General features: G+C 46.0%; 1 protein-coding gene across 1 annotated transcript in view; it reads right to left on the bottom strand.

Moving 5' to 3' along the window:
* Nucleotides 1-14,847, bottom strand: part of ROCK2 (Rho associated coiled-coil containing protein kinase 2) — a 428,174-nt gene that overhangs the window by 310,667 nt on the left and 102,660 nt on the right. The window contains exon 7 of the mRNA XM_030198858.1: nucleotides 3,918-4,009. Coding sequence (XP_030054718.1) covers nucleotides 3,918-4,009 — 92 coding nt within the window. The remainder of the gene's footprint in view (nucleotides 1-3,917; nucleotides 4,010-14,847) is intronic.

Below are 14,847 nucleotides of genomic sequence, written 5' to 3'. Positions count from 1 at the left end.
TTTTTCAGAGAGGGAACAGTTGAAGTTTGTAGCTGAGATCTTGCTTTTACAGCATGGCAGCAATTGTTATCCAATGGAAAGAGAAAAAAAGTTGTTTTGTCTATAGAGCAGAAACTTTTGCAGAGAGGAACTGCTAAAGAAAGTGAACATTAAAGATGTTTTGAACTGCTTTCCAGCCAAGGAACCATTTTTAATCTGAGACCATGCTTTGCAGAAATCTTTGGAGCTGACATGCAGCGCTATATGACTTAATATCCTGCTTTTCCTGACAGGGATACATTTTTGATCAGAGACCGTGCTTTTGCAGAAACAGAACCATGGTAAAATTCTTAGATCAGGAGGGTTTCCAGTTTCCGTTCTGCTGCCTTGATTTCTACTTCACACTGGTTTTGACTGGAAAAGACAACAGAATGATCTTGAGAAATGGGCTCTGATTGGTTCTGTATATGTAGTTGATGAAAATGTTTCTCTTACTCGGTCCTGTACCTATACAGTATTTCTGTATTTGTGCTCAAATTACCAGCTGTACAATTTTTTTCATTGCTGATTAGTATTAAAAAACAATATTTTTTAGTTAAAGATACCCTATGCCTGTTCGTCATGCAAAAAAGGTATGTTTTCCATGCACTGTGAGGGGTTCCCATCGTTTTCCATATTATCTGACTTTTTACTTATCTGACAACAGGCCAATCACCTCGGATAATCGAGACTCTACTGTATCATTGTCTACAACTAAAGGTAATTAAGAAGATCTGTGGGGCATACGCAGTCCCAGTATTCTCATGTGCAGCACAGAACCAAACCAAGCCCGCCAAGATGGATTTCTGCCTGCTGCAGCCTTGGTTTAAGGGCCAGAGACACTGTGATCCTACATTTAATTTCTTGCTCTGGACTGGATCACTCCAGTTTGAAACTTGATGCCTTCAGACAGCTATTATCTCAGCAGAACTACCAACCAATCCAAAACAAGGTATTCCAGGATGCAAACTACTAAAGAGGAAGACCTCTTTGCTTTTTAAAGGTTGCTATTGCTCACAGCCAACATTCATTCATAAAGTAATATGACCATGATGACGTGCAAAAAAGAATGATGGAAACTTATTATCCTTCTTAGGGATAAAAGAACCCAAACAGCGGTAAGATGTTATCCCGTTCATGAGTGTTTTCTGTAATAAATCTCTAAGTATAGAAGGCCCAGGAATATTAAGAGAGCCCTACAGTAGAACCAATTATGAAAAGGCCAAAACAAAGAACCAAGAAGGGGTGCATATCCCTATCCTAAACTCATATATACTAAGAACATGGGCTGATTTTTCAAACAGAAATCATATCCAAAATTGTAATCTCCTATCATAGCGACAATATTGTTAATTTACCATAATATGCTTTAAAAAATGGAGTAAATCTCTTAAATTTCCTATGAAAGATGGTGGTATCGTAATATATACTCAAGATCTATTTCTTTCCCAAAATCTCAGTACCACCAAAGAATATATATATATATATATATATATATTTTTTTTTTTTAAATCAAGTACTGATCTTCATAGCAATTTGTGCAACACAGTTCAGTTTTTTTAAAAGATATTGACAAGAATGTTACCACAATAATTACCAGAATGGTAAAATACTGCAAACTTATCAGCAAAAATAATCTTCGCTACATTAACTGACAAACTCACGATTACTTCCTCTTTCTGCACTCCAAAAGCACAGTATTTAAAAACCTTCCTTTTCTTTTTCATTCCTAGACTCATAAACTCACCTGCATGTCATATTTAAAAGTTAGTGTTTCATGGGCTAAAGGAAAATGAACTAAGAAAACAGGGCTGTGGCCATAATAAAAGGAAACACATTTGTATTCCTGAAAAGCTCAAATCCCAGCACACCAAATCGAAGGAATTAAACACACTGCAATGTAAATGCCTTAAACTAAGTCGGCCAAACCATATTTTGGCAAAGAGGTGCACTTTTATAAACCAAGAACTCGTCCACTAAGTGAATAATTCTTTTTAGGCAGTTGATGCTATGCAGCAAGACTATTCTATAACGGCATCTGGGCAGATTCCATTATAGAATACTAGCATAAACCAACATCAGAATGCCTAACATTTATGTCTGCAGTTACAACAGCCATAGACCTGGTGCAACTGTGGGTGCCTAAATGCAGCAAGGGTGCAGATAACTTACAGTACTCTGTAAATTGCACATTGAAGACTAAATTCTATAAATGGTGCCTAAAAAATTGGCACAGAAAAAAATAGTGCTTAGTGCTATTCTATAAACGGTGCTTAAAGTTAGGTGCCGTTTATAGAATAGTGGTTAGCGCCAGGCACTGCAACTACATTTAGGTGTGACCATTTACACCAACAAAACCTTGGTGTAAATCCCCATGCCTAAATTAGGTGCAGATCCCAGTTATTCTATAACAACATACATAAATTATGGGAACGCCCCTGATCCACCTATGACCCTCCCATGGTTGTGCCCCCTTTTTGAACTCTCGTCTAAATTTACACATGTAAATTTTAATTAAATCCAATTAGCACCAATAATTGCTTGCTAATATACAGTGCACGCCATTTAAGTGCACGTTGGATAAGCGCATGCTCTGTTTAACTGCATGCCGTACTTCGGTTCCGTTTTTGGCGCCATCAATTTCTATGGGGACAAACTTTGGTTTAGCGCACCACTAATAAGTGCAAGATTCGCTTATATGCATGGTTTAAGACCGCTCCTCTGCAGGAAAGATTCCGCATAAGTGCACACACGGAATATGGAAGCCGATTGGCACATGACAAAGGGGCGATAAATTTGAAGTCTCATTGGTTCCCTGCCACAGGCGGTAACCAATGAGAGTTCATTTGTTAGAATAAGCGAAAGAAAGTTGTTAGAGCGTACAATGGAGTCGTAGAGTGTACAGAGAACTATGACTGATTACTTCAAGTAAGCCTAACATCAGTTAAGGGAGACTGTATACTGTACGTATAATAAACAGTACATATGTTTCAGATTTCAAGCTTCTTTGGGTCACTACGGAGACTGTATATTGTACATATAATAAACAGTACATGTGTTTATCAGATTTCGAGCTTCTTTGGGTCACAACGGTTAATTGTACGCTCCGGTTAACAATGTATTTCTTTGGTCCCAGACCCTTACACTTAAGCAGACTGCTCTGTACCAATTATCAGTGCCAATTGGTTCAATATTTAATTGCATGCCCACAAAAGTTTTAGCGACTTTTACAGAATTTGAGGGTAAGTGGCAGAACTGTTCATGCCTCTCCCATATGGGCACACACCCTCCTTTGCATTTATGTATTATGCCACTTACACATACCCTTGCAAAACAGCACTTAGTCATTTTGCTGCCATTTATATTTGCAAGTGTCCACTCACCCATGAAAAGTGCTGGTACTCCATACACTTACACACACAAGTGGCATGTAAATGCAGCATCTGGTTACAGAATAGCCCTTTAAATGCTGAAAAAATATACTCCACTGCATAAGTAAATTCTAATTATACCCAAGTGGTATAAAGACTAACTGCTGCTATAAGAGATTATAAAGCATGAAGACAAGAAGCAGGTTATATTTAACTCAGGGAAATAAAAGCCAGCTGACAACATATATCTGCAGCTCAGAATCAGGCTACTGAGGGTTAATGAGGCAATTCTTTATATCCAGCAATGGTAAACATGGAAAGTGACATTTCCAGGTGCTGTTGAAAAAGTATCGTAACTGACAAACAACAGGGTGGTCAAAGACTGGCATTTCCTTAAGGGCTAGTTTTTAACACTTAACATCACAGGTTTGTAAAATGAAAACCAAAATATTCTTTTACCAGCATCTAGTTTAGTTTATACAATAAAGCAATGCTAGTCAATTTAAATAAAAAGTTTAAACAACTTACTTTCTCGCATGTTATTCCAAGTCCACTGATCATTCTTAAAGAAAGGGTGTTGCTTAATTTCTTCTACTCCATTTCTCCCCAGTCGCACCTCCCTAAACATAGTAATTAATCCAGTTTTAAAAGAGTAAAAAAATCACTTAGTGTTCTGCACCTGTCCCTCCTGTCAAATATGTAAAACAGGCTCTCCCTCAGCTCCACCTCTAAGGCACCAAAAAGAAACTTAGCAAAACAATGCACTGAGGTCTATTAAATCAGTTGGCCCCCTTATCCATGGCTTTGCTCATTCTTATTTTAGAATCTGCACTTAGTGTCTCAGCTATCTTTCTACGTGCGCAGAGATGTGTGCCATGTGTGGAGTACAGCATTCTTTCATCCAGACTTGTGTGTAAAAGGAGAACACAGGCAAAATTGTTCTAAATTAATTTTTTTTTTTTTTTTTTTTTAAATCCCCCTTAACTGCAACGTACAGGCAGTCTTCCAAACCAATTGGCAAACCTTAGGACGTAAGCTGGGTCTGTGCTCGTGTGTAATAATTTATTACAGAGTTTACATATAAACAAAAATCAGTAAAGCGAATGATACATACCTGTAGCAGGTGTTCTCCGAGGACAGCAGGCTGATTGTTCTCACGACTGGGCTGACGTTCACGGCAGCCCCCACCAACCGGAACAAAAACTTCGCGGGCGGTCCCGCACACAGGGCACGCCCACCGCGCATGCGCGGCCGTCTTCCCGCTCATGCGTGACCGTTCCCGCTCAGTTGAATGACAAGCAAAGGAATGAGTAAAACACAACTCCAAAGGGGAGGAGGGAGGGTAGGTGAGAACAATCAGCCTGCTGTCCTCGGAGAACACCTGCTACAGGTATGTATCATTCGCTTTCTCCGAGGACAAGCAGGCTGCTTGTTCTCACGACTGGGGTATCCCTAGCTCTCAGGCTCACTCAAAACAAGAACCCAGGTCAATTTAACCTCGCAACGGCGAGGGCATAACAGAAATTGACCTACGAAGAACAACTAACTGAGAGTACAGCCTGAACAGAATAAATCGGGTCCTGGAGGGTGGAGTTGGATTCAAACCCCAAACAGATTCTGCAGCACCGACTGCCCGAACCGACTGTCGCGTCGGGTATCCTGCTGAAGGCAGTAATGTGATGTGAATGTGTGGACAGATGACCACGTCGCAGCCTTGCAAATCTCTTCAATAGTGGCTGACTTCAAGTGGGCCACTGACGCTGCCATGGCTCTAACACTATGAGCCGTGACATGACCCTCAAGAGCCAGCCCAGCCTGGGCGTAAGTGAAAGAAATGCAATCTGCTAGCAAATTGGAGATGGTGCGTTTCCCGACAGCGCCCCTTTCCTGTTGGGGTCGAAAGAAATAAACAATTGGGCGGACTGTCTGTTGGGCTGTGTCCGCTCCAGGTAGAAGGCCAATGCTCTCTTGCAGTCCAATGTATGCAACTGACGTTCAGCAGGGCGGGTATGTGGTCTGGGAAAGAATGTTGGCAAGACAATTGACTGGTTAAGATGGAACTCCGACACCACCTTTGGCAGGAACTTAGGGTGAGTGCGGAGTACTACTCTGTTATGATGAAATTTGGTATAAGGAGCATGAGCTACCAGGGCTTGAAGCTCACTGACTCTACAAGCTGAAGTAACTGCCACCAAGAAAATGACCTTCCAGGTCAAGTACTTCAGATGGCAGGAATTCAGTGGCTCAAAAGGAGGTTTCATCAGCTGGGTGAGGACGACGTTGAGATCCCATGACACCGCAGGAGGCTTGACAGGGGGCCTTGACAAAAGCAAGCCTCTCATGAATCGAACGACTAAAGGCTCTCCAGAAATGGCTTTACCCTCTACACGATAATGGTAAGCACTAATCGCACTAAGGTGATACCTTACTGAGTTGGTCTTGAGGCCAGAATCTGATAAGTGCAGAAGGTATTCAAGCAGGTTCTGTGCAGGACAAGAGCGAGGTTCTAGGGCCTTGCTCTCACACCAAACGACAAACCTCCGCCACTTAAAAAAGTAACTCTTTTTAGTGGAATCCTTTCTAGAGGCAAGCAAGACGCGGGAGACACCCTCAGACAGACCCAACGAAGCAAAGTCTACGCCATCAACATCCAGGCCGTGAGAGCCAGAGACTGAAGGTTGGGGTGTAGAAGCGCTCCGTCGTTCTGCGAAATGACAGTCGGAAAACACTCCAATCTCCACGGTTCTTCGGAGGATGACTCCAGAAATAGAGGGAACCAGATCTGACGGGGCCAAAAAGGCGCTATCAGAATCATGGTGCCGTGGTCTTGCTTGAGCTTCAGTAAGGTCTTCCCCACCAAAGGTATGGGAGGATAAGCATACAGGAGGCCGGTCCCCCAATGGAGGAGAAAGGCATCCGACGCTAGTCTGCCGTGTGCCTGTAGCCTGGAACAGAACAGAGGCAGCTTGTAGTTGGTCTGAGAGGCGAAAAGGTCCACTGAGGGAGTGCCCCACTCTCGGAAGATCTTGCGTACCACTCTGGAATGGAGCGACCACTCGTGCGGTTGCATGACTCTGCTCAGTCTGTCGGCCAGACTGTTGTTTACGCCTGCCAGGTATGTGGCTTGAAGAAGCATGCCGAACTAGCAGGCCCAACGCCACATCCCGACGGCTTCCTGACACAGGGGGCGAGATCCAGTGCCCCCCTGCTTGTTGATGTAATACATTGCAACCTGATTGTCCGAATTTGGATAATTTGGTAGGACAGCCTTCAGTGCGTTCCAGACCGCTCGGAGCTCCAGGAGGTTGATCTGAAGATCCTGTTCCTGGAGGGACCACAGTCCCTGGCTGTGAAGCCCATCGACATGAGCTCCCCACCCCAGGCGAGATGCATCCGTCGTCAGCACCTTCGTGGGCTGCGGAATTTGGAATGGACGTCCCAGGGTCAAATTGGTCCGAAGCGTCCACCAGTGCAGCGAATTGCGGCAACTGAGGGACAGGCGGATGATATCTTCTAGATTCCCGGTGGCTTGGCACCACTGGGAAGCTAGGGTCCATTGAGCAGATCTCATGTGAAGACGAGCCATGGGAGTCACATGAACTGTAGAGGCCATATGACCCAGGAGTCTCAACATCTGCCGAGCTGTGACCTGCTGAGACGCTCTGGTCTGGGAAGCGAGGGACAGGAGGTTGTGGGCCCTCGCCTCGGGAAGAAAGGCCTGAGCCGTCTGTGAATTCAGCAGAGCTCCTATGAATTCCAGAGATTGGACTGGCTGGAGATGGGACTTTGGGTAATTTATCACAAACCCCAGCAGCTCCAGGAGGTGAATAGTGCACTGCATGGAAAGGAGAGCCCCTGCCTCCGAGGTGTTCTTGACCAGCCAATCGTCGAGATACGGGAACACGTGCACTCCCAGCTTGCGTAGATACGCCGCGACTACCAGTTGCTTCACATTGTTCCGCAAGTGAATGCTCGTGTAGAGCTGGTATGACTGGATGCGGGTCACGAGCATGGAAGATTGGTAGGCCTTCCTCGCAAACAAGTCCAGAGTGCGAGACTCCCGCCCTGGGGGCACCGAGGCGGTATCCTTCGAACTCCGTGCCCTCTTGAGAGCAGAGTCCACGACCGCCGAGTCATGAGGCAATTGGGGCCACATCAACTCTGGGTCACAGTGGATCCTGTATTGGGACTCCGCTTTCTTGGGGATGGTGGGATTAGATAGTGGTCTCAACCAGTTCCGAAGCAGTGTCTCTTTGAGGACATTGTGCAACGGCACCGTGGAAGTCTCTCTAGGTGGTGATGGATAGTCGAGGACCTTGAGCATCTCAGCCCTCGGCTCATCCACAGAGACCGCGGAGAAGGGAATGCAAATAGACATATCCCTGACGAAGGAGGCAAAAGAGAGGCCCTCAGGGGGCGAGAGCTTCCTCTTCGGTGAAGGAGTGGGGTCGGAGGGAAGGCCCTCAGACTCCTCTGAGGAGAAATATCTGGGGTCCTCCTCCTCCCCCCACGAGGCCTCTTCCTCGGTGTCGGACATGAGCTCCTGCAACTCAGACCTGAACCGGGCCCGTCTCGACTGCAAGGAACCATGTCCTCGATGGTGGCGTCGAGCGGTGGACTCCCGTGCCGGCGGGGATGAAGCTCCCTCCATCGATGTCGACGGGGATTCCACCTGCGTGGCTGTCGACACAGGTACCGCAAGCTGCGTGGGTGTCGGAGGCCTCGGCATCGGGCTACAGCGCGCCGGGGGCGCAAGCACCCCCCAGTGCCGGCAATGCCTGGCGCATCAGCCCTTCCAGAATCACTGGAAGGATGGCTCGGAGGCACTCGTCAAGGCCCGCTGTCGGGAAAGGCAGGGGGGCTGGTGTGGGTGCCGGTGCCGGAAGCTGCTCAGGTCCAGGAGACGGTACCGAAGTACCCATGGACTGACGCAGCGACACCTCTTCGACCGAGGGGGAACGCTCCTCTCAGCACTGCCACTTCCTCGGCGTCGAATCATCTCTGGAGGCGTCTCTCTCCAGCGCAGAATCGAAAAAACTGAGCGGGAATGGTCGCGCACGGGCAGGAAGACAGCCGCGCATGCGCGGTGGGCATGCCCTGCGTGCAGGACCGCCCGCAAAGTTTTTGTTACGGTTGGTGGGGGCTGCCGTGGACGTCAACCCAGTCGTGAGAACAATCAACCTGCTTGTCCTCGGAGAATATTACTAACACCACAGCCTATCCCTTCCTCCTCCTCCTCCTCTCTCTTTCCCCCCTCCCCACAATTAACCCTTCCACATCTGGTGTTTATATGCATACCATATGCCTCATAAAAGTGCATGCTCTATAGCAGACACATTAACTTCAGAGTAGAGAGTTGCATGGGGATAGAAATCTAACCCATCCCCACCTGTCCCTGCTGGAATCAAACCCGTTCTCACCCATCCCGGAGAGTAGTCTAACCTGTCCCCACCTGTACACCTTTAGACAATAACCCATGTCACACAACCCAGAAAAAAAAGCACCTCAGCACTCATTAAATATACAAGCCAGCCCCTTTTCATTCTGTTATAATACTCACAGCAGAACTGCCCAGCATGAAATGAGAGGCATCCCACCCAAAGCCTTTCACATTACAAAATGAAATCCTGCCACTTTCTACTGACAAACAACCTTTCAAGATTTGCAGTTGATCATTTATTTCAAACAATTAAAGCCAAAAAAGGAAAAATAACTTTACAAACCTTACATCCCCACTTTCAGGTTTTCCACTAGAATATGCTAGTGCTTGTAAAAATATGAAACAAGGAGGCTCAAAGCCAATCAGTGCATACAAGCATTCCAGCCTAGCAAGCCATTACTACTTGAAAATTGTAATTCCTTTATTCTTACCCTGAGAGGGCTGCTGTGGTTGTGGAAATCTGCTCCCAGACTGAATCCTTCCTTCACCACCTCCCTCACCAGCAAGACTCTGGAAGATTCACTGGCATGCACATAAACACACTGTCTCACTCACACACTGATTTGCTGGCACTACTAGGTGGTGACCTCTTGATGCTGCTAGCTCATGCAGAATGGATAGAGACCTCCTTGCATCAGCCCGGGCCAGGAGGGGGGAGCAAAGAGGGTTTCCCAGTGAGAATTAAGCAAGGAGGAGGAGGTAGCGGAGGCACCGCACAACTCAAATGACTAAACCTCGAAGAACTTGGTGGTAGGTGAGAGCGAGGCTGGCAATGAGATACACTTCCACAAGAACCCCACAGGAACTGCTTCCATCCTCACAGGAGTCCTGCAAATCAGAGGGGATTCCCATGGCCCTGGAGGGAATTCCTGTGGACTCCAAGGATTCCAGAGAACCCCATTCCCATGCAGGTCTCAACTTCAGAGAAGATAGTTCTAGTGGCAGAAATACCAATAAATCAGAAAACAGAAGCTCATTACTCCTTTAAGTGCCTCAGTAGTGATGGCGTACACACAGAGGACATCTGTTTTAAATAAAGGCTCTAAGCACTGGCTGTAATGTTAAGGGAAAGATCTGCACACTAGGGAAGAGCTGCAGGGCACAGTAATAGTATTTATCTCTTTCCTGCCCCTCAACCATTCCCCAGACTCAAGGTCTGAAAGCAAACTGCTTGAAGAAGTTCTTTTAAAAGGAAAGGACATGCCTCCCCTACACAGCCAGTCTTACACAACTCACCACATTAAGCCCTCTCAGAATACAGGTTGAACACACCACCATATGGCTTCCCATTTTATTATATTAAAAACAGCACACATACAGTGGGGGAAATAAGTATTTGATCCCTTGCTGATTTTGTAAGTTTGCCCACTGACAAAGACATGAGCAGGCCATAATTGAAGGGTAGGTTATTGGTAACAGTGAGAGATAGCACATCACAAATTAAATCCGGAAAATCACATTGTGGAAAGTATATGAATTTATTTGCATTCTGCAGAGGGAAATAAGTATTTAATCCCTCTGGCAAACAAGACCTAATACTTGGTGGCAAAACCCTTGTTGGCAAGCACAGCGGTCAGACGTCTTCTGTAGTTGATGATGAGGTTTGCACACATGTCAGGAGGAATTTTGGTCCACTCCTCTTTGCAGATCATCTCTAAATCATTAAGAGTTCTGGGCTGTCGCTTGGCAACTCGCATCTTCAGCTCCCTCCATAAGTTTTCAATGGGATTAAGGTCTGGTGACTGGCTAGGCCACTCCATGACCCTAATGTGCTTCTTCCTGAGCCACTCCTTTGTTGCCTTGGCTGTATGTTTTGGGTCATTGTCGTGCTGGAAGACCCAGCCACGACCCATTTTTAAGGCCCTGGCGGAGGGAAGGAGGTTGTCACTCAGAATTGTACGGTACATGGCCCCATCCATTCTCCCATTGATGCGGTGAAGTAGTCCTGTGCCCTTAGCAGAGAAACACCCCCAAAACATAACATTTCCACCTCCATGCTTGACAGTGGGGACGGTGTTCTTTGGGTCATAGGCAGCATTTCTCTTCCTCCAAACACGGCGAGTTGAGTTCATGCCAAAGAGCTCAATTTTTGTCTCATCTGACCACAGCACCTTCTCCCAATCACTCTCGGCATCATCCAGGTGTTCACTGGCAAACTTCAGACGGGCCGTCACATGTGCCTTCCGGAGCAGGGGGACCTTGCGGGCACTGCAGGATTGCAATCCGTTATGTCGTAATGTGTTACCAATGGTTTTCGTGGTGACAGTGGTCCCAGCTGCCTTGAGATCATTGACAAGTTCCCCCCTTGTAGTTGTAGGCTGATTTCTAACCTTCCTCATGATCAAGGATACCCCACGAGGTGAGATTTTGCGTGGAGCCCCAGATCTTTGTCGATTGACAGTCATTTTGTACTTCTTCCATTTTCTTACTATGGCACCAACAGTTGTCTCCTTCTCGCCCAGCGTCTTACTGATGGTTTTGTAGCCCATTCCAGCCTTGTGCAGGTGTATGATCTTGTCCCTGACATCCTTAGACAGCTCCTTGCTCTTGGCCATTTTGTAGAGGTTAGAGTCTGACTGATTCACTGAGTCTGTGGACAGGTGTCTTTCATACAGGTGACCATTGCCGACAGCTGTCTGTCATGCAGGTAACGAGTTGATTTGGAGCATCTACCTGGTCTGTAGGGGCCAGATCTCTTACTGGTTGGTGGGGGATCAAATACTTATTTCCCTCTGCAGAATGCAAATAAATTCATATACTTTCCACAATGTGATTTTCCGGATTTAATTTGTGATGTGCTATCTCTCACTGTTACCAATAACCTACCCTTCAATTATGGGCTGCTCATGTCTTTGTCAGTGGGCAAACTTACAAAATCAGCAAGGGATCAAATACTTATTTCCCCCACTGTAGATAGGGACTTGGCTATGAGCAGGAGTAGTAGTGCACCACAACAGGACAATGTCTGGAATTATTCTAAAAAATCTTGCAGTCTCATCTGAATCTACAGTTTAAAAGAAGTTATTTGAGTCAACGGGCATCTATGCACAATGAAGCCATTTATAAGAAATTCTGTTAAAGCAGCACTTTACGTAAAAGAACATTCTGTCAAAGTCCCAACACGTTCACTCTCATGCGATTGATTCCGGTTTTATAAAACGCACTGCTTTTAAGAACATTTTTATTTACTCTAAAGGTTCCTTGAAGTATAAAACAGCACACTGCCCTATATGTTACTGGAGATGACAACCACCACTCATTTCGTAGCCAATATTCTTCATGTTAAAGTTCTATGTAAAATAGACACCTGGGCTAAAATGACACACATGTTGGTGGCACTTTATAATTTAGCTAATCAAGTGAGGAATACCTGTGAGGACAAGTATCTACTTTGCCAGAATTAGGGATAGTTCACCAAAACCTCGAAGATCTTAAAACAGCAGTATCAAGCAGATTTTTGCCATTAACCCAGAATGGGTTAGTCATATTTTTTCTACCTGTTTGTACAACACTTCTGAAGAAATTCTGAGCAAAAATCTGTAAAAGTCTACACACAATATTTTAAAATTCTGTATCTGTTCTTTGTAAAAGTTTTGTGCAAAATTTCCCCCAAAAGGAGAGTTTCTTCCTGCATTAGGCCTGACATACTCCCCAGCTTTCCCTCTCTTCTGGTTCAATCTCTTCCAGCTATTTAGCACTAAAGATTCAACTCTCCCCATTTCTATCTCCTTCACTCTGCAAGTTCTACTCCCAGTTTTCTCTGCTCACTCTCCAGTCTTGGCACTCCTACGTTTCTCCCTCCCCCCTAGTGGCGTAGCAAGGGGGGGGGGCGGGAGGGGCGGTCCGCCCCGGGTGTCAGCTCAGGGGGGTGCTCCCTGCCAGCTCCCCCCCTCGGCGAATCGACACTCCCCCCCCCCCCCGACCAGCTCCCGCACCCTACCTTTAAAAAGAATATCGGGAGGCGAGGCACAGCGCCTCGCGCCTGCCCTGCACGTAAAAGAAATGTGGACCGTCAGGTCTTCCCTCGCTCTGTCACACCCTCCGCTGACGCAACTTCCTATTTCTGCAAGGGCGGGACAGACAGAGCGAGAGAAGGCCCGACGGTCCACATTTCTTTTATGTGCAGGGCAGGCGCGAGGCGCTGCGCCTCGCCTCCCGATATTCTTTTAAAGGTAGGGTGCGGGAGCTGGTCGGGGGGGAGGGGGGTGTTATCGTGCTGCACCCGGGGGGGGGGGGGTGCAACGGCAAACCGCCCCGCCCCGGGTGGCAGCCCCCCCTGTTACGCCATTGCTCCCCCCCCCCCCAGTTATTTCTTCATCTGCCCTCAAGTTTTCTTTCTTTCTCTCTATATGCTCCCCTGTTCTCTTCCCCAACCCCTTCACCAGCAGGATCCCTAGCTTTCTGCATCCCCCTCAGAAAGATCCCCTCTAGCTCTCCATCCCTCTCAAAACAAGAACTCTAGCTGTCTGTCACCCCCTCCCCTCCACTAACACCACCAAAGGCATACACCTACAGTTCTATCTTGGCTAGCCCTCTAGTTCTCTCCATCCCAGTCCCTGTAGCTTTTATAAGCTTCCTTCCCTACCCTTTTTTTCTTTTAACTTCAACCCCACCCTTTCTATCCCAAATCCCTCTTCCCATTCTCCTCCCTGACTTTTACTCACTCCACACCCACTGATCACACTGCAAGCGAAGGAGGAAAGAGCAGCTGCATGTTGAGCCATGTCCTCCTCCTCGGTCTATTTGAACAATGTGGCTATAAGGTGCCTGACATATTTCAAACCAGCAGTCAGGCCCCATGTAGAGGAGGAGGAGGAGAAGGAAGAGAAAAGAGGATGTAGCCTGCCCGGCAGCTACTCTCCTTCTCCCTGCTCATTTTGCAATATTATCAGCCTATAGCCAAACGAACCAAGAAGGGGATCTGGGAGACAAAGTTTTAACATGCTGCTACCTGCTTAGTCTTCCAGCTCCTTCCTTCTCTTATTTGCAAACTTTTGTGCAAAATTCCCTCAATATAAGGTGCAGCTCCTACCTGCCTTAGGCCTCATACTCTCCCAGATTTCCCTCTCATCAGTTTCTCCTCCAGCTATTTGGCATCTAAGTCTCAGTTCTCCTCGGTGGTTGTGACAATAACATTTATTTTTTCCTCAGGATTAACTTGTAAGGGAGTCTACAGGACACTGCTCTTCCCCTTAAGGGTACTCCCTCACAGTTTTGTTAGAACCACCTTAAGATCTACAGTCTCGCCCCCAAGAGGAAGTGAAACGGAAGGGGTGGAGCCAGAAGAACAGAAACCAGGATGTATATAAGCTAGAGGCAAGGAGTTTGGAAGAATGAAAACAGGAGACGGGGTGAGCCTATCTAGTCCATTATATGGCCTGAAGCCAGTAGGCGGAGCTTGCTGCCGCTTTAAGTAAACCAAAAACAATAGCAAACACTACTGAAAACAATAGCAAAAGACTATTAGAAATAAAGGACTGTCTATGCATGAGGCATCTTTAAAATGTCTAAAGCTGTTCCAGTTAGATAGGCAGTGCCTTAAAAGGTGGAGAGTAAGAGGTTATTTGTTTTGGTTTTTTTTTTACTTGACAGCTTTTTAATTTATATGATATGAAAACTTCCCATATCTAGATATAAATATCATGAAATAAAAATTGAATTTCACTAAAACAGTTTAAAAGATTATTGCAGCTGGTAGAAACAGCAATTATAAACTCTGTATTTTGTGCTCATGTATCTACACTGTTTGTTCTATACAATACAGATGGCGAGATTTCAGTGAGGATATCCTGTTTCCTGATGGGTTCATCTTAACTTTTGTTGTAATCTGCCTTGGGAAGCCTGGTGTTATAAAGATGGAATATATTGAAAATAAATAGAAGTAAAATTAAACTCTCCTCTGACTGGGGCACATGGAATCATATCTTCATCTGTTTTGTAGAAGTTTATATTTTAGATACACAAATGAATTATTCTGTGTTGAACATGTTTCAGGCGCAAGTGGTTTTATAAGTCAAA

This window comes from Microcaecilia unicolor, chromosome 3 (assembly GCF_901765095.1).
Source record: "Microcaecilia unicolor chromosome 3, aMicUni1.1, whole genome shotgun sequence".
Lineage (NCBI taxonomy): Eukaryota > Metazoa > Chordata > Amphibia > Gymnophiona > Siphonopidae > Microcaecilia > Microcaecilia unicolor.
This window is presented reverse-complemented; position numbering and strand designations above follow the sequence as displayed.